Below are 24,547 nucleotides of genomic sequence, written 5' to 3'. Positions count from 1 at the left end.
AGGAAGCCGGAGAACCCGGAGAGAACCCACGCATGCACAGGGAGAACATGCAAACTCCATGCAGAAAGACCCTGCCCGGGAATCGAACCCAGGACCTTCTTGCTGCAAGGCAACAGTGCTACCAACTGCGCCACTGTGCAGCCCCATTTATTATCACTCTGAAGTAAAACACAAATGGATCAAAAAGTGATTTATTCAACTTTTATTTGAGCAGATTTGAATAAAAAACAAAATACTGTAAAAATGTTTACAACTGCTTACAAAAATGTGATTTCTGCAATAAAAAAAAGAAATCTGTAAGATTAATACTGAAGCATGTAATATTGCATTTTATGATAGAAAAATCTGCATGGTTTGCTGATAAATGTTAATTTTCTTATTCTGAAGCTTTGAATGTCTTGAAAATGTAACGGAAACATTGTCAGAACTTAAAGTAACTTAAAGTATGAGTTACATCAGCTTGATCAGTTTAAGTAAATAATGTTTATCACTGCGATTCAAAGTACATGAAATATGAAAGTAAGCAATAAAACATATGAAAATATCTGAAAAATAAGAAAAGTGGAAACTCTGATTCCAGAGTTTTGTTTGTTGGTTGTTCATCTCCCAAAATGAATGTTGTACTTCTATCTATCAGTTGATATTTTAATAATTTTAATTATTTAAATAATAAACATAAATGATAGAGGTGAACCAAAAACATTTTCTCTCCATAATTACACAATTTATATGAACGGAAATATATTGAATGTATTTTATTATTATTCTTTTTATGTACATACTGTCACTGACTACTTTGAAGAGGTGAGAAGTAACTCACATTTAGTAACTATTATAAAAACGTAGCTCTAGCAGTAGTTTTACCGTACTTTTACTTAAGTAATATTATTTTTTAAGTAACAGTACTCTCAATGGGTAAAACGTTCTGGCTACTCTATCCAGTAAATAAGTAACTATCTAGTTACTTTACTGACTGAAGAAAAATTAAAAATACATCAGAAACATAAATCTACAGTTTTTGTTAGGACAAGTTAATTTTTATAGTATTTTCTATATTGGTAGGTCACATTAATGTACAGTATACCGTATGTATTGTCAGTAGAAGTACTTTGTTCTCACATAATATATACTTTACCTTCTATAAGTATTGTTTTCATGAACATTATGTTGCGAACAAAATATTTTTTTCATAATCTTTAGAATACCAGGATTTGCAGACAACTGTTTTTTCTTGTCTGATGATTAATTTACACAAATTAAATCAGATATTGTGATCAAACCGAGGATCATTTTTGGGCGGGTCTGTCCACCATCTAGTGGAAGGAAACTCGTCATTCTTCTAAGAGCCTCTCTCTCATTTCTCCTCTTTTATCTCTTCCACTTTCTCCAGCTCTGCTTGCTTGGTTTTCAGGGTTTCATATTCATCCTTTGAGATTCCTGCTGTCTTCAGAGCTTCGTAACCTCCGTTTCCTCCACTTTCTGCGCCCGTCTCGCCCTCTGGTTGCTTGGTTTTCAGGGTGTCATACTCATCCTTTTGGATTCCTGCCGTTTTTAGAGCTTCGTAACCTCCGTTTCCTCCACTTTCTGCGCCCGTCTCGCCCTCTGGTTGCTTGGTTTTCAGGGTGTCATACTCATCCTTTTGGATTCCTGCCGTTTTTAGAGCTTCGTAACCTCCGTTTCCTCCACTTTCTGCGCCCGTCTCGCCCTCTGGTTGCTTGGTTTTCAGGGTGTCATACTCATCCTTTTGGATTCCTGCCGTTTTTAGAGCTTCGTAACCTCCGTTTCCTCCACTTTCTGCGCCCGTCTCGCCCTCTGGTTGCTTGGTTTTCAGGGTGTCATACTCATCCTTTTGTATTCCTGCTGTCTTCAGAGCTTGGTAACCTCCGTCTCCTCCACCCGACGCTACGTTTTCTCCCAGAGTGTGGTAAACTTCGTCTTTGCCTTCCCGTTTCGTCAGTGCTTCGTATTCTCCACCCGTCTTCTGTCTGCCCTCTGCTCCAGGTTGAAGCGTGTCGTATTCACCCTCTTTCACTTGCCTCATATTTATAGCCTCATAATTGGCATCCCCTTGCCTCATCGGGACTTGCTCGTAAATGTCCACTAAAATAATAAAAGAGAGAAATGTGATTGTGTGTTAGCAGAATGGTAAATGGCTTCTATTTCTACAGCGCTTTAAGTCAGAACCAAGGCTGCCTTGCATCGGCACCCCCGGATCGTCTGACCACCTCCAGCATCTGGTGAAGCGCTTTGCCCAAGGATATGACGACAGAGGTGACTGGAGCGGGAATTGAACCAGCAACCCACTGATTACGGTCTGATCTCCTACCACCATCACCACCATTGTCAAAAAGTGCAAAACAAGAAGACTGGCACTAACCTCTCGCATTTCTATTCTTGTTCCACTTATAAAATGCCACGGCAAAAATGAGCAATCCCAGCACAATGATGAAAACCAAGATCCCAATCACCGATGAAAAAATACTGGGATTTTCTGAAAAAGAAACATGGAACATTAGCATATGAAAGAATAGCAACATGAAGGGTGTACCAAGGTTTCATAAAGTTGGGATTTTCATGCTCAAACTCCTAAAGCCTCCTGAGGTTGGACTGACAACTTGGAAAGTCAGGGCTGCCGAGTTTAATTGGCAAGTGAAGTAATACTGCATTCAGATCAAAAGCGGTTTGAGTGTCAGATGCGACTGGTTTACATGCAATGTCTACGTGGATGTTCGTCTATGGCATGATGAGAAGTCTGGCAGCATGTCTCACGTTTGAAATGTTTTGAGCATTTAATGCTCAACCGATGCTGGAATTGAACTTTTACCAATCAGAGAGACTCCACTATGCTATTCATTGGCCTGTGTGAATAGCATAGCGGTGGGATGTAATTGGTGTCCTGCCAGGAGATGTAGGCACCGACGCAGATCAGCAGGTTGTCAAACTGGGCTTTGTGAGCACGCAGCTAGGTGGTGAAACTCACCTGAATTCAAACATACCACAGAGGCGTACTTGCTTTCATTAACTAAAGCCAAGACACACTCTCAATTTTTCACCCACCATTGTATAAAGAGACTGGAAGAGAAAAAAAGCCACGAGACTCCTCCCAATGCACGTCAAGAGCAATTCTGACACTTGATATCAAGCTTCTGACATGCGAAATGTGTTTGGTCTGAACGCAGCATTAGAAGTTGTTTTTAGCGTCCATCAGCGTTGTTGCTAGCTCCTCAGTGAGGAGAGTAGCTATAGACTGTCACTAGAAGACACTAATTTACACCATCGTCTAGTTTGGATGATTAACCGCTGATGATTAATTCACTCAGTTCACTGAGCAGTTTACTTTTTACAGTGAACTGCTAGATTTGCAGCTTGCAGGAAGCTTGCAGGAGGAAGCTGATTTATAAGTAGATACTCACTTGCCACAGCTTTGCTGGGTAAAGTCCTCATGTTGCCCAAAACAGCTCTGCAGTGGTAAGTACCGTCACTGTCTGGATGCTTGTTTTGACCGAGCATCGTCCAGGAGTTACCATTTTGCTTGTAGTACATGTATGACTTGATGTCCTCCTGTTTATCACATGACGGACAGGAACACTGCATGGTGTCAGACAGCACCGCTTCGACGGGACGAACTGGAACAGGCAGAACGACTCCGTTACTGCTGGGCCAAAAGTTATTCATACCTCACAGCAAACAAAATTTACTGGCAAATATATAAATCCGTCAGCGAATTGCAATACTTAAGTGAAACAAGAACAGCTTAGTTAAAATGAAATTGACAAGCATTTTATCCAAATTTGATGTTTTGGTGTCCATAGTTAGGAAGATAATGGGCTCCAGGCCTGAACTTCAACATCTGCACCACTACTGACCCAAAAGCACAAACAATGTCAGCTTCTGTTTGGTCACAACTAAACAAAAAAGCCGAAGATGTTTGGGTATTATTTTTCTGTCAATTGGTTTTACAGTTGGTCGGAGCTGATAACACATTCACCAGATCAGAACCAGACGAAGGAAGCTGATAAAAAGAAAGCCCAGCCAGCAGCAGTGAAGCATTGACTGCAGCTTCTGGAGAGAAGAACAGCTGCTAGTCTGACAGTCTGATTCCAGTAAAACTACTTAGCAGTGAACAGCAAACTGTAAATGGACGACATCGGTCGTACGTACGTAGAACAATGACATTCAGAAAGGGATGGCTGAGTTTACATACCTTGGACAGGTAAATCCTGAACATCAGATTTGTATACATGTGGGCTGACTGTCTGGTCCTTGTATCTGTAGGTGGCTTTACACCGATATCTTCCCATCTCAGATTCAGTAACTTTAGGGATATTATATGTATCTCCATGAACTGTCTTGGTCATGACGTTCTCTTTGTAGAAAACAGATTGGATAACTTCCTTTGTTCCCCACACAAGACATCTCAGGGTCATTTTCTCTCCTGCCATTGCAGGAAACGGATACATTTCCAGAGTCACTTCATTGTCTGAAAGACAGTTAAAACAGGATTAAATGAAAGAAGAACATTTTAGACCAAAAATACTCCATTTAAAGTTTGTTTGGGAATGATTATTTTGCACTGGTAAAGTTTAATATTCATAAACTACAAGACCACAGTGAACCCCCAGTATTTGGAGTGACTAATGCCGCAAATAGCTAAAAATCCATCAATACTGGAATACATAGTTATAACTGCCTATTTTATAGTTCAAAGGTCAAATATATCTTAATATGCATTGATATGTTCAGTGGAATCTGTTTTAGCACTATCACAGAAGTTAATATCTATGGCTTTCCTTAGATAGACATAGATATCCAAGGAAAACGTAGAACCCCAAGAACGTTCCTTGGGGTTTACCAATCAGTGCCAATAGTGTGTTCAGTAGCATTGCACGCTTCCCAAGCAGCATTTTACTTTACAATATTTTAGATATGCTCTATGAAAACTCTGCGACTAGGCAAATAATTTGCAGTTACCTTCCACAGAAAAACCCTTGAATAAGCGGGAGTAATTTTTTACAGTTTATTTAGAGGTTGGTGGGCAGGGCTTTCCAAACTGACCAGACTAAACCAGGCTTTTTTCAAGCCATATATTAACTTGTTGGTGATGCGTCTCTTATAAGGGCATGAAGTTAATATTAACCCTACCAGTGGTCCTGAGAACAACTTGGTTGCTTCTGTCCGTTGTACCGTTCTTTTCACACCAGTAGATGGTCTCGGGTACCTTCAGTGAAGAAGTTTCAAAGATAAATGATGTTGGATTTGCGTTGTTCAATTTCAGTTTAACTCTTTTGGTGTTCTTTTCCCGGTTGACTCTGCAGAGCCATCCCTCCAGTCCTTCATCGTTTGTAAGCTCCAGCAGAACTTTGGCGTTGTTGCGCATCACTGGCTGGCCTGTTGCGATGCTAAGTGATGCGATGGGAACGTATTCTGTGTTGGACACAAACACATTCATCATAACAATCAGTGAACTATTTATTTGTCATCTTTGGGAGTTTGAGCTCTGTATTTTCCATCTGTATTTTTACCAAGAACTTCTAAGTTGAAGCCATCACTTGTTTGGCCGTTGATTGTACATTTATAGATTCCTGAGTCCTTGGAGGAAGCAGCTGCTATCTTCAGAGTGTTAGTTTGCGCTGCCATGTTGCCATTAAAATCCCAGGTTGTTGAGGGCCCAGTCGGATTACTGTCACAGTGCAAGTAAAGCAAGTCTCCGGTGAAGATCTTTGTCAGGTAGGGAATCATGGACACTAAGGATGCAGAGGATTTAAAAATCAGAGCGTTATTATGACCATGAGGGAGTAACATGGAGGATCTGTCAGAAAACTGGGTTACCTGTTGGTTTCTGCTCGGTTTGCACCAGGAGAGCAATCACTGCTGCAATATTGATCAAAATAGAGTTAATTTGTTTTTAGTAATCAAACACATTTCTGATCAGTTTGGAAGTATTTCTTAAACTTGCACTGAAATTAACTTGAAAAATGTTAGAATAGAAATATTCTGTGTTTGATAGAAAGATTATCAGTAAAAAAACCTTTTGATAATTTTTTTCATCTGCATGTCGTCTTATAACGGAAAAGGACTTCCATTATAAAACAAACTACATATTTGATTACATTTTGCACCTTTAACAAATATTACACCTGAATTCAATTATAGAAATAATCCTTTAAAAAATTACCAATTGGTTTTAATTGGTCCAACAAACTAGCATTTGTTTACATTTTTTTCACTTTCAGATAATCATATGTTTAAAGTCACAAAAATAAAATTTGGTATTTAGATCTGCATTATTTCTTTAAAACACAGAACTTAGAATCATAAAATGACTTAAATTTAGCTGCTCTACTTCTTTCCTCTGCTTTTGTTTTTATTTGACTTATTTTAATGTAGCTTTATTCAGAAGGCTAAATAAAGCTACCTGTACAAAAAACATAAACTGAAATTAATTCATTTGAAATGCAGATGAAAAAGTTTATGTGGGAAACTAAAACTTCTAAATGAAAAGATATTCTGATGTTCAATATTTGAGGTTTTTGGTCAATTAACAGATGTTTAATAAGGATGCTGTAGGATTGTTCGGCACCAGTTTCTTTAATTTTGAGTGCTTGGCGTTCAGCCGATTGTGACGTTCTGGTGGGATTGGTTTCATGTGAAACCGGCCTTATCCGCCAATCTTATCTACCATCGAAAAGGTCTGAAAGTTGGCCACTGTCTTCTAATCTTTCGATTTTTGAGAGGACTGAAAAACTCCCACTCTCCAGGTCACATCTGCACAAAGCTGCTGTATTTGGGCACTTTCATTTTGCACCACAAGGAAACCTAAAACTCTCAACGCTTCATGCTTCAACTTGGTATGTTAGTTCGTCCTCAACTGACACCAGACCTGTTTGTAAAAGGAAAATACTCAAAGCACTTTGTTTTTGACCAGAGGCTCAGAACAAGTTTGTAATTTATCCTGTTGTGCAAGTTTTTTTTTTTTAATATGAAAAATTAAAAGAACTGAATTTTTTCTTCTACACTGAACAAAAATATAAAGCCCCATGTCAAATATAAGAGTTTTATGAACATTTGGGTTACACAATATATAGAGAAACTCAAACTATATTTTCAGTAGTCACTGATCTTCATGTCGGCCGTTTGTAGCAGATTGACAGTCCTTTGAACATGATCGGGGTCGGGCTGAGGAATCTGATTCTGACCCCGTTGGCTTCCCGTAAGCGGTTACGGACAGCCTTAGGTGCCATGCGTCTATTGTTCAGACCAGTAGTCTCATCAGCTGACTGTCGCTGGTCTGAGCCGATCCTCAGATGGACGAGCCGACGTGGCCGTCTGGTGCTGAGCGGTCAGACGAGGATGAGGAGGATCTGCAGTAGCGCCGGTCTGTTGGAAACCAACTCTTAAACGGCCGACGGTCCGATAACTGACCATTATCGGACCGTCGGTACGGCGTCCTGCATCCAACATGCCAACGGCTCCCACATAACATCTGAGACTTTATGACTTCTAACATAATGTGACATTTTGGGGCCTTTTATTGTCCAGTACAAAGATTGTCCAGCTGTTGCTCATTTTAGATAAGATAAGATAAGATAAATCTTTATTGTCATTATCACAAGGACAACGAAATTCAAAGGGTGCCATCAGTCGGTGCACATGCCCAAAAACAAAAAAATAACTGTCTCACAATTCACACACAACGCAAGAATCAAATTTTGTCTGACCAGCCAGTGGACATGCCCCACCCTGCACTGAGTAAAACAACAACTCACTGAGTAACGCTCACTGACAGGAAGTTGGATTAAAAATTATACACAGATCAAGAAAAATGTTACTTTTGTACGATAAAATGTCAGCAGATGCTCATTTACAGCCATTAACGCCACATGGCAACAATATGTGATATGGAGCGTTTATATTTTTGTTCAGTATAGTTTACTTAGTTTAGTTGTTTGGACAAAAATGCTGTAAATATTTGATTTATATTTGATAGAACTCCCTCAAGTACAGATAAAACACGTTTCTATTATTTTACAGGCATTGTTCAATGTTTTTCAATGAAATCAGAACATTAGAAGGATATTCTGACCTTGCAATAATTAGATGTTAATTATTTTTAAAAATCGGCAAGTCGGGGTTTTAAAAGACTGGTTGACCAGAACATGCAGTAGTTGCATCCTGTGATTTATCTCATTTATCTCGTCTGCATCTCAACCATTCTTGGTTCTGCTGCACCAGGAAAACACTGAAAAAGCGAGAAACATTGATGCTTCTATATTTGTTGGCTTAGAAATGTCTTAAGGGAAACTATGAGTCAACAATAAAACTGAACTGACTTGAACTGAAACTGAACGCAGAAGCTTAGAAACCTTTGTCACTCATTAAGTAAAAACAACACCAGCCAAACCAGTAAAAAGTGAATGTTTAGAGATCAACTGGTATCGATCTGATAACGGCTTCCTGCCTTACCTGCCAGGAGCAGCAGTTCTCGCCCACCTGCCATCGTTCCTAATAAATCAGATGAGAAGTCGGCTCATCCGCTGGGCGCTGACAAATAACCTCAGTCCAAACAGTGGATGTCGGCCACTGTCCTTTTCTAGTCTTTCGATTTTTGAGACTGAAAAACTCCCACTCCCCAGGTCACATCTGCACAAAGCTGCTGTATTTGTTCAGGCCTTCCTCTCTGTGTTGAGGAAGTTCAGTGGTGTTAAGAGGGTGGAGGGTTGGAGCAAACACAAAAATGCTGCAATAAGAAAACAGAACACACTTTCTGAATAAAGACCTTCCTTATTGATCACAATAATGATGATTATTATTACTACCAAAAATGAGACGTTTCAGATGTTAAAACCGCAGATAGTTTAGATCAGAATTGTCTGAGAAATTATTACTGCTAAGAAAATAGCAGCAAACTCAGTTCCAGGTTCACAGTGAAACCTGCGAAGGCATCACTCAGCACGGACACAAACATCCGCTGAAGTCCTCAAAACTTCAACAATCCTCCTGCCTTTTAGGTGACAGATTAGCAAACCCTACTATGTCTGTACACTGTAAAAAAATAATATCTAATTTACAGTAAAATGCCAACTGCTGTGATTGTCAGAATTTTACCTTATAAATATGATAACATTTTGGTAATCACAGCTTCCGGTATTTAACGGTAAATTAGAGATGTTTTGTTTTTTTTGCAGTGTAGCGTCTGAACTTCACTCCACCGGAGCCTGTAGGGAATTTACCAACTTCTACACAGAGACATTTAAAAAATTAGATGATCAATCTGCACATCCAGCCCAGTATCAATGCTTTTCCCAAACATAACAGATGCAGAGAAAATGGCTGAATTTCAACAACTAATGCATAAAAACTGAGGAGATATTATAAATCAGTTAAACTTCTTAAGAAAGTCCTGCCTGTCATTTCATCTGATCTGGTCTGAATAAACTCATGGCTCTCATCAGGCGTTTCCCCCCCAGGCTTTAAAAACAGCAGATATCAAACCTCTGATTAAAACAGAACAATCTGGACCAAACAGAACTACAGGCTGACCTCTGACCTCCCATTCATCTGTCAAATTATTGAAAAAGCTGTGTTTGTTTTAACAGGTAGTTTCTGAATGACGATGTATTTCAGTCTGGTTTCCATGGTTACAGCATTGCTGAGGCTGGCCTAGTCAAAGTCTTTGGCGACATCCATTTAAACACACTGGACCAACCACAGCGCTGGTTCTGTTGGACCTCAGTATGGATCATGACTTATTACTGAATATGTTGTGGTTGGAGAGTCGGGTCGGACTCTCTGGTCCAGAACTCAACTGGTTCAAATCCCACATAAAGAACTGGGATTTCTTTGTTTCAGTAGGAAACATCACAGGCTCCTGCTAGCTCAGATTATAACAATAACATTCGCTGCCATTTCTACGCAGATGACACACAGCTCTACATCATGATGTCACCAGGTGACTCAGAACCCATCCAAGTACTGACCAGAACCAGAAACCAGGCCTGATATCTGGGTGGAGACCTGAACCTTCAGACACATAAAGACAGTTACAAAGTCGGCCTTCTGTCACCTGAAGAACGTTTCAGATGATGGAAATGTCTGCAGTAGCTCAATGACTTTTTAATTAGTCACCTCCATCAGCTCCGTTTCATTTCTGTTTTTTAATAAGACAACGTTTCCTCTCGTAGCTTTTGCTCCTCTACACCAACACTGAAAGGACAAGCAGGCTAAAACAGATCTGTCCTCTTCAGACCAACTATTAATGACAGGGACCTGCAAAGACATTTAAATGGGACAAAAAGGCAATAAAACATTCTAATAACTTCCTACCCTGACCTTTAAAGGTAAAGCCACAATAAACCCCAACATGTGTAATTGTAGAGCAAACTGTCTGTTTTGTTTCTGAGTCTATCAGTGGCCTGTAATTACCAGTCAGGATTCTCCCTGTTTGGTTTTTCCTGGATGTTTTTCCTCCATTTTCTCATCTGACCAATCAGATCTGGGGTCATCTTCTAAATAGTGAAGTAATAGAGCATGTCGAAAAAACTCGCTGTATGATTTCTGTGACAAAACAGGAGAAACAACTATTTTAATCAAGTTCATGTTCAGTTTTGCTTCTTTTCCTCATGCTGGCCATTGATTATTGACTATTTACAGGTTTGATCTGATTGACCATAATCTGCATTTGCAAACCAAAACTTCCTGGTGCTTTTTGTAATTTTTGAAAGACTTTGAATCTAATAACCACAAAATGAGAATATAATCAGAACTCCTTCCTGAGCCAAAAGCAGGTAAACCTCATGATACAATGGAGATCATAGCGGCTGGATCAGAATCTCCTCTTTATAACCTGCAAAAACATAAAAGGAAGTTCATTTTTAATGTAAAGTTATGAGTCAACTTCTTCATTTAGGCATGGGAGCTTGCAATAAAGGAAACCGCTGACGGTTTGCTGAGTCTAAGAGATAAAGTCCCTCCCTGCTCATCAGACCTGCTGCTTCACAAGCCGCAGTTTAAACTCTGATGAATTATTTATGCATGATTTCTATTTAATAGCTCGCTTGTACTTTTTCGGAAGCAGAATGAAACTCAGGTCTTTATCATGTTCTTCATTTAATAAGGGCGTGACCTACTGTGCTTTTATGAAATATAAAAATTCAGACGACATCATTGGCAAGAGGAACAGAAGATCCTCGTTGTTTCAGAAACATCTCTGAGCTGCAGAGAGGCGACCGCAGCTGGACCACCAGAACTGAACCGTACTGAACCATCACAACCCACAGTACCGTGCTATACATACCAGTTTGGTGGGTTGCTGGTTCTACTCCCACCTCTGCCCTGCCCTGGTGCCACTGGTGCAGGGCAGCCTCCCCTCTGTCAGTGTGTCTCAGGGCAGCTGTGGCTACTGTCCAGTAGCTCGCCACCATCAGCGTGCAAATGCGTTTGTGAATGAGTGAATTATGTAGAGTGAAGTGCTTTGGGGTCCTTTGGACTTTGTAAGGCACTGCACAAGTACCGACCATTTACCATAACATACCAGATCATAACATACGGTACCAGATCATAACGTACCAGATCATAACATACCAGATCATAACATACGGTACCAGATCATAACGTACCAGATCATAACATACCAGATCATAACATACTTTGGTATGTTATGATGGTATGTTTGATCTGATTGACCATAATCTGCATTTGCAAACCAAAAATGGTTTGGGTTAGGGTTATGATCTGGTAACATACAGTACCAGATCATAACATACGGTACCAGATCCCACCATGCCACGCCATGTCACATGAAACCACGCTATACAAATCATACCATATCAAACCCCACAATGCCATCCATGGCCTTTACACCATGTCACCACTTCAGGTGTTTCTATGCAAAGTGCTGACTCTTGTCAGGAAAAGGTTTGATTTCCAGCAGGCGCCTGAACGGAAAACAAGACATTTGACCGCAGCTCTGTCATGTAGTCAAGTTTTAGGTTGGGCTTCATTTTCACACCTAAATTAGAGAAGCTGGTTTTTATGCGAGTCAGTGGAAGGGAATCAGCTGGAGCCAGTGGATTTAAAAAGTGTGACTTCAGTCCTACATGGATGAAAGGACGTTTTATCATCACCATGTAGTCACAGATAATAATTATGTACAGGAGTTTTACTACATTTTAATATGCAAACCTTTTAGGATTTTCTTTCGTTTTGTTTGGTTTTTCTGCTTCTGAGATAAATGTGTTCATATGAATTACAGCCTTCTAGAGAAATGACCAAGTAATTTACATTGTGTTACTGTCAGTTCAGACAAATCCAGCAGCCTGGTTAGTTTCTGGAACTGCCCAACACCAAGTTACTGAAATAATTATAATGTATTCATGACAAATGGTTGATGATGCTGTTGTGGATTTTGTTTTCTTTTATTGTAATTTCTTTCTCTTCACCTCAGTTTTGAACGTTTCCAGTCCAAACCTCATGTTTGTTTTTCATCATTTCCACGGAGTTCTAGTGTAAGTTCACATTATGTAATACAGCCACCGCTGTACGTCCCTGGAGCCTCTGCTTGGTTCTTTATTATCTGCAGAACAAGTTGAAGGCATTACAGAGCAATGTGTGATAATGCGTCTCAGAAAAGGTTCCTGTTTTTTGTGGTTCTTCTTTTCCTGCTTCGTTTTGTTGACTCAAACCTCAGCTTATTCTCGCTACTATATAAAGCAACCTGGCTGCACTGGGTGCCTCATCTCACACATCATGATTCAGGAAACAAAAGCATAAACTTTATTTCCTGAATCAAATAAAGGAGACATTTAGGAGACGTGATGATCCTTCACCATCAGGCTGTAGATGCTCAATGGGACAGTTTTCCTGCCAATCAGTGGTAAATGGGCCCAGCGTTTATTTATGATCCGCACTGCTTATAAAAAGAGTCTGAGTTCATAATTTGGTGATTCTTTCTACAGTTCATCTGATATCTGGATTGGAGCACAGATCTACAGAACAGGTTGTAATAAACAGAGTTTTCCAGGGAACGTTCTCACATCGGCGTTTTAAACCCTGTTTATGCACAAAGCAGCAAAATGAAAGAAAATGTTAAACCTGCAGCTTCACATAAAGGTAAAATAATAAAAACAAGACAAGAAAAATATTATATTCAATTCAGTTTATTTCTTTGGCGCCATTTCACAAGAAGTGTCATTTTCAGTTCAATCACACACACATCCCAGATGATCCTAGTTATCAAACATTTAAGCTCAGTTTATTTTAAAGTTTATTGAAACGTTTTCTGCTGAGGAGAACCAGCAGGTTGATTTGAGTCATTGGTTCCTGAAATGATGTAGCGAGAAAAAACTCACTACCATCAAACTCAGAATTAAAGAGTAGACGGTGAACTTCAGGCAGAGTTACAGCGTAAGAACAAGGCGTTGTACAGTTATTAAAAATAGCATGCTAATATAAGAAATGTGAAAACTATGCAGGTTTGTTTGTGCATAAAAAACAGAAAGTCTAGCAGCTGCTGGGAGGAAGGATCTGTGACACCGCTCCTTTGTGCACCCATGATGCATCAGCCTGTTACTGCAGCAGCTTCGTGCATGGAAACAACCAGAGGCCTTCTGCCCCAGGTCAGAGGTCACCCTGGGACAGAGCCTTTAAGTTCCTTCAAGTTGATTCTGATGTGTATGCTCCTGCCTTTTAAGGACACTCTGTGGTTTCAGATAAAGGTTTTATTTTTGAATCCATCCTGTCAGCAGCTTCTGCTTTTGCACAGTATAAACAAGAACTGTTCAAACTCAGACAGAGATGACTGGCGAAAGAACAAATTAAGGTTTTAGTTTCTCAATTTTGTTTCTATGAATCTGAGTAAAAAGAGAGGAAACAACGAAACAGTTTAATGCTGAGAAATGAGACCTTTGGGGGTTTTGTTGCCCTCAGTTTCAATTAAAGTCAAAACTAAGTCTTTACAAACAGACCATGTTCAGAACTCTGCAAATCACCAGTTAGGTAAAAATAAATCCATTTAGTGAGTTTTTTACTGCAACTTTTACTCCATCAATGTCAGCCATTTTGGAGTTGAGATGGGAGAATGAAGAAACTGAAGTGAAGGATTTTAACTTCAGCAAACACAGTTTAAGGTCAGTGGTGTTGAGTCTCTCCTGGTGCAGAACGTCTGGAATCAATCTGACACCAGTACTGGGCCCAGATCACCAACACAGATACCGATACTTTGGATTATTTAAGTTCATTTCATCAAACCTCTGGATGTTTCTTAACCATTTTGTTGAAGTACAAAAATCCAACATTTGAGAGCAAATCAAAACTTTTTTTTGCAGAGTTGAGAAAATACAATAGAAAATTAAAGTAAGTTTCAAGAGGGAATCTGAAACTAAGGTATTGATTTTGCGATGCTAGCTGCGTTTCTGACCGTACGACTGCACAAACTGGAGCTATGAAAACAAATTTGCTTCATGGAAACATGAAGCAAAACTCGGGGTTTTTGATAAAAAGTTTTTGCATTCGGATGACGTCCTAGCATGAGTCCTGCTCAAAAACCGGATGTTACTACTGGTGGAAATGACGAAGAAGACGACAGGAAGTGGTAGGAGGAGGATGGCGCTGTGTTTTTTTTAATGATTTATCATGTGAACAAACTTTTTCACATGTGATTTTAATTAAATTTTTTATTCAATGGAAAAACCACAATTGCAAAATAGTTTTTTTTGGCATATCTCTATATTATTTTGGAATATTGACAATGTTTTGCTCACATTTATACTGGAAATGCAGCTACTGGTACACTGTAAAAACACAAAACATCACCAAGTTTTTTTGTCTAATCTAAAGTGTAAATATCTAAAACAACTCCAGGTTACATGTAACTTTTCAGCAAGACATAGCTTGTTTTAAGGGAAAAGTTCCTTTATATTGATAAAAAGTTGTATTTTTTTATGGGAAAAATGTCTTGTTATAAATGTAATAATCAGCCAGTGGAGCTAGAACTTTTTCTTCAATATTAAGAAATTACTGACTTGTTTATCTTTCTGAAAAGTTATTTATAAGTTAATTCTGTCTTCTTTCAAGCTAAGATATTAGCACTGGAATCTAGACAAAAATACAGGTAAAGATTTTGTGTTTTTGCAGTGTACTGACTTGGTATCGATATTTTGGGCCGATCTGCCCACCTCCTCGTTCCCAGCGGTTCTTGCAGATCTGAGTATTTCCAGAGGTAACAAAACAACTAGAAAAGTTTCAGAACCACTGATTCAAAGTTCGTTTAATATAAATAATCTCACCGGAGGGGAGGCTTCACATACATATATGTTCTAAAATAATAAAAACTTTAATAAATAATAATAATAATCTCACCGGAACATAAAGTAAGTAAATAAAACTTTGTTTCTGTAGCTCCTTTCACAGATGTAAACATCACAAAGTGCTTCACAAAGGCAAGACGATTAAAGGAAACATGATTTAAACTAAATAAAGACCCTGCAGAGTCTTTCTGCCTGGCGCTCATGACCCACTTTCCTCTCTTTGTTCAGCACCATGTGTGTTAACAAGGCGAGGCGGGAGGCGGCTTTATTTCCCCTGGTGGAGGGACAGTGGGCAGAACCGAGCGATGCAACCTTTAAAGAGCCGCAGCTACAAGAGCTGCTCAGGTTCATGGCGCCCTTAAGAGGCCGATGTGCTGGATTCCTGTGCGTCTCTAGGCGGGCAGCAGAGTGCTCTGCTGCGCACATTAATGTGTTTAATTCAGCCTTTCACCTCCTCTTCTCTCTGAATGGGCCTTAAAAGCAAGGATGAGAGCATAAACGCTGCTCACCGCTGCAGTTCTTACATAAACCGCGTTGTGAGGTCACATGGATTCATTACTTCGCTGAACGTTTAAGAACATAAACGGTTTGTTGATCATCTCACTGTTTAACTTTAACTTTGAGGTTTAATTGCTGTTTTATGACGGGTTTGTGCAGAGGGCTGCTGCTGAACGCGTTTTACCCAGAGGGCCACAGATGGTGCTGCAGCGAGACGTTGAGCTTGCCACAAACAAACAGGCTTTACCGGGATTCACGGCGACTGCCAAGGATTTCAGCCGCAGAACAAACTCTGCCAGCCCAGAAATCTCTTCTCAATTCTTCATTTCTGATTATTTTTAAGGGGCAGTTTAATGTGATTTCCAGGCAGTTAGCACAATCAAGTAATATGCTACTTTCAGTTCTTATAAAAATGCTACATATATCAGATGTGACTTAAAAGAAATTTAACTTCCTGATTTAACGCCTTTAGCGCCTCTGTTTCTTTAAGAACTCCTGCTGTTTCTGAAGCTCCGCCTCCAGAAAGTCGTCCCAACATGGCTCCTCTATTAACCCTTTAAGGTTTCTACCAGAGATTCTCTGAGCAGCAGCTCCTATAATGAGCTGGTGGCTAATTGCTGCTGGCTAGTTTGAAGGAGCTGAGTGGGGGAGGAGCTGCACCTCAGGGGCGGGGCTAGGTCCATCCAGATGTTTTAACAGATGAATTGTTGCCATGGAGATCATAGGATTTCTCAAACCTGCATGAAAGAATCAAAGCAACACTGCAGGTTTATTTTTGATAAGGGAAAAACATGAAAACATGATGGGAAGATAAAAATTAATATTTTAATCGATTTAAAAATTCACAGCTTTTTTTTCATAAAGAAGAAACAAATAGAAATTCAGCAGTAGGAGGAGCCGGCATGTTCACTGATTTTTCTTTCACTGATTTGTCACCTCATGTGTCAAATATAAGGTTCCTGGGCCAAATATGGCCCATTGTAGCGATTTATGTACATAAAGAAAACTTCAAGTTATCAATATTTTATCAGTCTCATCAAATCCGTTTTCATTTGTATAGAGCCAAATTATATATAATATCAGCATGAAAATATGTTAGATATTTCATTATGTGAAATACTCATCGAATGCTGAGAAAGCTATAATTCTATTTTAATACATTCTGCCATAACTGACCCTTTATTTATACTGCGGCGTATTAGGGCCATTGTAGAGGCAGAAAAAAAAAAGTACATTTTTGCCAAAAAAAAAGATCTCAGGAATTTTGTAGAAAAAAACAAAGAAATGTCTGAAATCCAAAGGTTGAAAATCTGTAAATTTCTGAGATGGATTCTGTATTCATCTCAAACGTTTTCTAGAAAAAACTTGGACATTTCAGAGTTTTAAAATTGTACATTTTTTGACTTTTCAAAATCAGGACATTTCCAAAAGTCAAAACTTTGGGAATTTTCAAACTCGGAAATATTTAATTTATTTTCTGAAACCTTTCTGGACTTTTCAAAATTTCCTGACAGTAATGTTAAAATTGGAGTTTTTTTCAGAGATGTTCTTTCTACTTATGGCCCTAATATGCTGTTGGACATGATGTGTGTCAGAATAAAAATGAGTTTCTCATTTCAGTCCAAAAACCAATTGGGTTTTAATTCTGGGACGAGCAGCTCGCCCAGTTCTCTTGTCAAAGCATCAGAAATCTGTTTAGAATAATTGTTTCAGTGAGACTTGCAGCACATTTTAACATTTTGAATACATTTGAATTTTTAACCACTTTTAGATTTTATTTCTAATAAGTTCTGAAACATATGTGTTGTTTTTCATCTATTTTAAAATTCTGTATGTTTTTGTGTTGGTTTATGAGGCGCCAAGCTTTCTAATATTTAACCAAACGAGTTAAATAATCAGATAATGTTCAGTTCAGCCTCAGAGGGAAGGAAAGGCTGCGCTACTGCAGCAGGTTTAAACACAACACTTTATTTCTAAACTGTGGGCCCCAATACTCACACCGACAGTCTCATTTCTCTTGATCTATGAACTTGTCTTATTTATGGACCTTTTAATGGAATTAATTATTTCATAGTATTGAACTATATTCCCATGACATAGAACAATAGGCCTCCTATTTACATTTTGCAGTAAAAAACTTTAGTTTATTTCTAGAGTCCTGCAGACTCACTGCAGCCACTCTGCTGCTGACAGATCTACATCCTTCAACACAAGAAATCTGAAAATTAAACATAATTATAGCATAAGCTGAAAAGTTTAAGGTACAAAGTATCATAAAAAACATCCAGGTGGTCAGGCTGACCAAATCTAACCAAACTAAACCACTTTAATACTGTAACAACCTTCAGACGTATTTAAAACACAACATGTTGATTAGTAATTAGAAATAAACTAACAAAAACTCGTTTATAATCTTTAAAATTATTATATGTAAAAATAAAATACTGTTTACTGTCAAAGTGTGTTTTCTTTGTTGAAAAGTTAAAAAAATAAAAGTTTTCTGTTTTCTTCCTTTTAATAGATTCTAAATAAATTTATAGCAGAGAAAATGTCAGAAAAACTTTTTGAAAAGAGCCAAAATTCCCATCACTGGTGCGTATCAATTAATTTGGACAGTAAATTCACTTTAAGTTGATTTGCCAAGAAGAAGAAGAAGATCCCCGTTAACCGAATGATTTTAGTCTGACTCCTGCATGTGTTTTATGAAATAAACATGTTTCCACATCGCACTGCTGCTGGGATGGGAGGGGCGGCCATTTTGAAACAGGAAGTCAGCCTTCCAATAACTGGTGGTAGTTATTGGTGGAGTTGTTTCCAGTTTCCCAGTGGAAAGTTCGACTTCAGATGGTTTTCCTGTGGATTTATCTGACTGGAAAGTCGGAATTTTCAAGTTCAGGATCTGAAACACCAGAAAGAAACAAAGGAAACGGAAAACGGGCGGCCATTCGCCTCCAGCCTGCGTCACCGCCTCCAACGGTAAGGACGCCTGTCTTCTCCATCAGTTGTACCAAAATATTCATCATTTCCGATTTTAGAGAACTTGGTTCAGCAGTAAACCTTTCTTGTAAGATGTTTGGATCTTTTTCATAACGTATTCAGCTCTACAGGAGATCGCAGCAGTTGTTCATTTTGTCTTTAATCGCAGTTCTGAGTTTCTGCTGTTGGGAAATAAGTTTTTTAACCGGATTGGATTAAAAAATAAAGACGGTAAGAAGTGAAACTGATGCTTCATGGTGATGTTAGTGACTTCAGTTCACAGCAGAGGCCCGGTTTGTTCACCGGTTAAACCACCGTTAGCCTTTGACGGTTATTAGCACCAGCTAGTGCTAGCTACGTTTAGCATTCACACTTTGACCTAAGAACTGACCGGAAGTCAAAATAGAGAAGCGGTATTTAAAGTAATATGATAAATTATGTGTGCGGTTTATTAATTTTTTTATGAAGTATCTTTACTCTTGAGTAAAATTTCTGGATCCATTGTGAGAAACTTTAACCAAAAACTCACCAGAGACACACCTGCAGTTTTTGTTCAAGTTTAATAAGTTTTATTTTGAAAATAATTGATTTGCAAGTTTTTTTTCTTTTGCAGTGTTTTATTTTTTCATTATTTACATAAATTATTTTTATTTTGATCTTTGAAATATCAACATTTCCACATAACTTTATACTTTGTCTGAATTTTAAAATACTAAATATTTAATGTTTTGATCCATTAATTAGTACTTGAATCGCCTTTTTACCAAATACTTTTACTTGAGTAAAAAGATGCTATAAATATGCATAAGTAGTGCCACCATCTTCTGGCGAGATTTTTTGCAATATTCAGGTTTTTAGATGAACCTGTGAATAAGGTCTCAGAATCGCTCCATTAGCAAAACTCTGGAGGCAGAAGTAGAAAATAAATGCATGGATCATTCAGGTTGACCTAAATATTTCTCATTTTGTAAACCAGGTCACAGGTTATTCTTTCCAACTCACTGTTGGTTAGAAATGACTAATTCTTACCCAGTATTTGGGTTAATAACCTGGTTTTATGCTGACCCGTTAACCAGCACTGTCTGACTCTGGTTGGCAAAGTAAACCTGTATCTACAAAATGCAACAATAAAAACAAACGTATTTTTATTTTACAAATACCTGAAAGCTTCTTAAAGACCACAAAGTCATCGAATCTGAACAGGAAGTGAATAAATGAGCAGGAAACATTTGACAGGATGAATTTAACTGATTGATGGAGGAACTCAAATAATGAGGGAGGGATGTTGAAATAGAGGAGAGGAGAGGATGAATCCTGCTGGAGAGAGAGAGAGAGAGGATGTGTGCAACAGAGAGAGAGAGAGAGAGAGAGCAGCTTTGGTGGAGCAGAGAGGAGTTGAAAGAGTGTGTGTGAAGGAAACGCTGCACAGCTCAGGATGCTCCCTAGAAGATGAGAAAATGTGATCTAAAGCACTTTTTCCTCCTCGTCTCTCAGATCCTGCTCCGGTTTTTCCCTCTTTCTGTGTTTCATCAAGACGAAGGTTGAGGACCAGAAAGGAGCGCTGCGACCCGACCAAAAGGTATTTACTTTATTTCTGCTCATTTACGCCTTTAATCAGCTGGAGTTCACAGCGAATGCAAAAGATTCAGGATGAAAACAGGAGAAAGTTATTCTGGAAACGGAGAGTACAGGAGCTGCTCATGTCGTCCCACGGGGTCACATGTTTCACATGTTTAATGGAGGTGAGGAGGAAGAGCAAAGTGGGACACGCTGGGGGTGATCACACAGAAAACTCTGCATTATTACTGGGTTTCACTCCAGAACCTCCCCACTAAACACCAGTCGGTTCTACTGGACCCACTGGGCGATGTCGGTGGATCAATCCCACAGAAATGAGACTTTATTCTTCTGGATTTGACTTTACAGCCGTAATTAAATCCCTGGTGACGAGTCAGGAGTTTGCATCATGTTCGTTATGAATCATAACTGAGTTTTCATTCAACACAAATTAGGTTCTGACCCGACAGCAGAAAAAGGAAAGGAATGTGGAAGCACATTATACGCTCACTAAGGTTCTGCTCTGACGCTTGTTTTCAGCGAAAAAAACACAAAAGTTTCTATTATTTTACATAAAATTTGTAATAGGAAGAACATTAGCTGAAGCTGTGGTGATTCCTGTTCTGGTCCCCAGAAAATGTTCATAGAGGTGGCAAAATCAAAAAGAGGTTTTCAATCTAAACAGAATTTTATTCTGGTAAAAAAAAGTACAGTTGAGAGGAAAAAGTGTTGGAACTGGGAGGTGAGACGAACCAAACGGGAACTCATCAACACCTCCTGCCTGCTTGCAGCTTGCAGCACGTCAGCTGCTGGAAAAGGTGGAAACCTCTCACACGTCTGCAGAGACGAACCGCGCGTTCACACCGACCCGACCGGTCCCAGGCCCGGCAGAACCGACCCGGTTACTCCGCCGCTCTGCAGCGTTTCATCCTGTGACGCATAATTGACTGAACTTCTCAGGAGCCAAAGCAAAATGAGCAATACTTTAACAGCACAGCCTCTGCTGGACAATTGGACCGCAGGGAATTAATTTGGGAAACGCAGCAAACAAAGTGGGCAATTTGGAGCCGAGTGAGCAGAGAAAGATTAATGGCTTCCTCACAACACAGAACAATTGATCAGAACGGAGCAAACAGAACCAGGAGAAGACGGGAGGTTCAATGAGACGTTTGGCAACGTTAAGTTCAGTCCACTTTAACCGACTCCAGTCCACTTTAACCGACTCCAGTCCACTTTAACCGACTCCAGTCCACTTTAACCGACTCCAATCCGCTTTAACCCAACTCCAGTCCGCTTTAACCCAACTCCAGTCCACTTTAACCGACTCCAGTCCGCTTTAACCGACTCCAGTCCGCTTTAACCCGACTCCAGTCCACTTTAACCCGACTCCAGTCCACTTTAACCCGACTCCAGTCCGCTTTAACCGACTCCAGTCCGCTTTAACCCGACTCCAGTCCGCTTTAACCCGACTCCAGTCCGCTTTAACCCGACTCCAGTCCGCTTTAACCCGACTCCAGTCCACTTTAACCCGACTCCAGTCCACTTTAACCCGACTCCAGTCCGCTTTAACCGACTCCAGTCCGCTTTAACCCGACTCCAGTCCACTTTAACCCGACTCCAGTCCGCTTTAACCCGACTCCAGTCCACTTTAACCGACTCCAGTCCACTTTAACCCAACTCCAGTCTGCTTTAACCCGACTCCAGTCCACTTTAACCCGACTCCAGTCCGCTTTAACCCGACTCCAGTCCACTTTAACCGACTCCAGTCCGCTTTAACCCGACTCCAGTCCGCTTTAACCCGACTCCAGTCCACTTTAACCCGACTCCAGTCCGCTTTAACCGACTCCAGTCCGCTTTAACCCGACTCCAGTCCGCTTTAACCCGACTCCAGTCCGCTTTAACCCGACTCCAGTCCACTTTAACCGACTCCAGTCCACTTTAACCCAACTCCAGTCTGCTTTAACCCGACTCCAGTCCGCTTTAACCGACTCCAGTCCGCTTTAACCCGACTCCAGTCCACTTTAACCCGACTCCAGTCCACTTTAACCGACTCCAGTCCACTTTAACCCAACTCCAGTCTGCTTTAACCCGACTCCAGTCCGCTTTAACCCGACTCCAGTCCGCTTTAACCCGACTCCAGTCCGCTTTAACCTGACTCCAGTCTGCTTGCCTTGAAATTCCAGTTTGTTTGGGGAGGTGTGAATGCTAATTGAACTCTAATCTGAACTCTAGTCTGCCTACATATATCAACTTTATTTTGGTAAATTTACAACATTACAAAAAAGAAAACAAATTAAAAGACCATTTTACAAACTAATAATTTACCAAAAGAAGAACTGGGTACTTCCTTACCCTATTCATATACTAGCCAGCAAGCTTCAATATTTAATACTGAAGGCCTCTCCAACAGCAGGAAATGGACTACAGCGCAGGGCATTCTGGGTAAGTACAACCAAAGCTAACATGTTAGCCTAGCACTAGCAGCAGAAATGGCTCCTGGTCTTCAGCCAAAGACTAAAGAGAAAAATCTGACGCCTCCATCTTGTTTCCATCTGGTGAAGAAGGAAGTTGCTCTCAGTGCCTTCAGAGGTTTTTGTGTTGTTTCCTTCAGTGGTTCTTGGTGCAGCGCCCCCACAGGCCAGGAGGGGAACAGGTTGGTTTGGGTTAGAACCACAGCAGCAGGAGGTGGAGCAGATGATGAAGTTTTGAACCCAAATCTACCGCACTATCTGGTGTGAAATCTTCCTGATCAGACGTAGAAGAGCACATCGCCCCAGAGGAATCTGTGGTTTGTGATTTCCACCACAGCAGCCTTGGTGTTTCCCCTGCAGTCTGTCGTCTGGCTGCCTCGGCCTGTTTCTGCATCGCAGCAGAGACCAGCAGTTGATAACCAGATGCCGTGTCCTCCACCAATTCTCCCGGGTTTGAAGACATCATGGCGTCCAGCTGAGGAGACGTTTCCCTGACGGCTCTGTGCTGCAGGGTTCCGGCTCCGGTCCGATCGCTGCAGCTAGAAAACATGCAAGAACCACAGAAATGTTCCTATATCAGACCCACAGGAGCAGTAAGCCGGAGGCAGAGTGCAGCCACAATACTGATTGTCACGCACAAAATATATCATATATCAGGCTGTAATTTATGGAAAACACTGCAGAAAATGTGCAGAAAGGAAAAAGTATTACTTCACCTGATTAAACAATCTGCAGAGTAAATATTTTTTTATTGTAGCGGTTTTGTTATGATCTTGGAGCTGCATGCTTTATATTATAACATATGGAAAAGTGTGAAGCCTTTTTCTGTTGGACCGTTTTAAAGTGAAAGTTGAATGTTTTCGGATGAAACTCGTTGACATGGAAGGTGGATGATCTGTAACGAGTCCTACTGACACGCTGCTGCCGTGTCTAACAGCTTCCATTAGCCACTTGTTGGCGTCTGTCCCTCCGCGTTACCGTTAAGTCTCCGGACAGGGAAGGTAAGTGAAGCTGTCACTGGTGGACACGCTGTAGGTGTGTGTCTGTGTGTGTGTGTGTGTGTGTGTGTGTCTGGCTGGTCTGTCGGCTGCTTTGTTCGTACATTCGGTTTGACGTTTTGTGGGATAAAATCAGGATCTGAACCTCCATGTTCTTCATTTGTTGTTATAAAGATGATGCTGACCTTTGAACTCTGTTTAAAGGAGACTTTAACGCACTTCCTGTCACATAATTTTGTGTTCAGTAAAATTAAAATATTTGCTAACTCATAAAAACTTGGAAAAATAGAATTTAATATTCATAGCCTTTGAATAGGCCTAGACAATAAATCATAGCAGTATATCTCACAATTGACCTGTGATCAATATTAATAGATAATACATTTTATAGAATATTCACTGAACTCTGATCCAGAACTGCACGGCATTCTGGGAGATTTAAACAGAGGAAAGACAGAGGTTTAGCTCTAAACCTCTCATGGCTAGCTAAGGTTGGTGGAATCAACTAACTCACTCTTTCCTTGGTTGCCTAGCAACAGCCTGCTGGGTAACAGGGAGTTTTACATTGCCCTCCAACTTCGGTTGCCTAGCAACAGCCTGTTGAGTAGCTTGGGCAGCAGCAGTTTCAAGTTTCCCCACTTTGTCCCAAAACTGCTAAAAAATAAAAAAACAACAGCGTGAAATGAAAACGGGATAAAACAGGAAACATGATGTCACCAGTTTGGCAATATTTCAGATATTTAAA

At 40.0% G+C, this 24,547-nt stretch overlaps 2 protein-coding genes across 10 annotated transcripts in view; one reads left to right on the top strand and one right to left on the bottom strand.

Annotated features, from left to right (window-relative positions):
- Positions 1-278: 278 nt before the first annotated feature.
- Positions 279-8,666, bottom strand: LOC114133259 (uncharacterized). Of its 2 annotated transcripts, XM_027999017.1 has the most exons (9): positions 8,464-8,666; positions 5,830-5,871; positions 5,523-5,744; positions 5,143-5,424; positions 4,205-4,480; positions 3,414-3,626; positions 2,378-2,491; positions 1,567-2,100; positions 279-1,461 (listed from the first exon to the last, which is right to left on the bottom strand). In XM_027999017.1, the coding sequence occupies exons 1-9, from the start codon at positions 8,495-8,497 to the stop codon at positions 1,355-1,357; spliced, it is 1,824 nt and encodes a 607-aa protein (XP_027854818.1). In that variant the 5' UTR covers positions 8,498-8,666; the 3' UTR covers positions 279-1,354. The 2 variants fall into 2 exon arrangements, with proteins under 2 accessions (XP_027854818.1, XP_027854807.1); XM_027999006.1 differs by having other exon boundaries at positions 279-2,100; positions 8,464-8,665.
- A 9,912-nt stretch (positions 8,667-18,578) lies between these two features.
- The window catches only part of LOC114157694 (SH3 and multiple ankyrin repeat domains protein 1-like), a 54,236-nt gene continuing 48,267 nt past the window's right edge, over positions 18,579-24,547 (top strand). For 5 of the 8 annotated variants that reach the window (XR_003598234.1, XM_028038873.1, XM_028038854.1 and 2 more), the window contains exon 1: positions 20,172-20,355. The gene's annotated coding sequence lies outside the window, so the exon portion shown is untranslated. Of the gene's footprint in view, positions 18,777-20,170; positions 20,356-24,547 lie in introns of those variants that run through there. The other 3 variants (XM_028038847.1, XM_028038882.1, XM_028038883.1) reach the window with 3 other exon arrangements.

This window comes from Xiphophorus couchianus, chromosome 2, assembly GCF_001444195.1.
Source record: "Xiphophorus couchianus chromosome 2, X_couchianus-1.0, whole genome shotgun sequence".
NCBI classification, from domain to species: Eukaryota; Metazoa; Chordata; class Actinopteri; order Cyprinodontiformes; family Poeciliidae; genus Xiphophorus; species Xiphophorus couchianus.
The sequence above is the reverse complement of the archived record's forward strand: the minus strand, read 5'-3'. Positions and strand labels throughout refer to the sequence as shown.

What these genes read in the sequence shown, in the direction of transcription:
- LOC114133259 (XM_027999006.1), bottom strand. Translation starts at nt 8,497, where the DNA reads ATGGCAGGTGGGCGAGAACTGCTGCTCCTGGCAG. An exon ending in TCAGGATTTACCTGTCCAAG is followed by an intron (nt 3,627 to 4,204) that starts GTATGTAAACTC and finishes TGCCTGTTCCAG; the next exon opens with TTCGTCCCGTCGAAGCGGTG. An exon ending in CAAGAATAGAAATGCGAGAG is followed by an intron (nt 2,101 to 2,377) that starts GTTAGTGCCAGT and finishes TTATTATTTTAG; the next exon opens with TGGACATTTACGAGCAAGTC.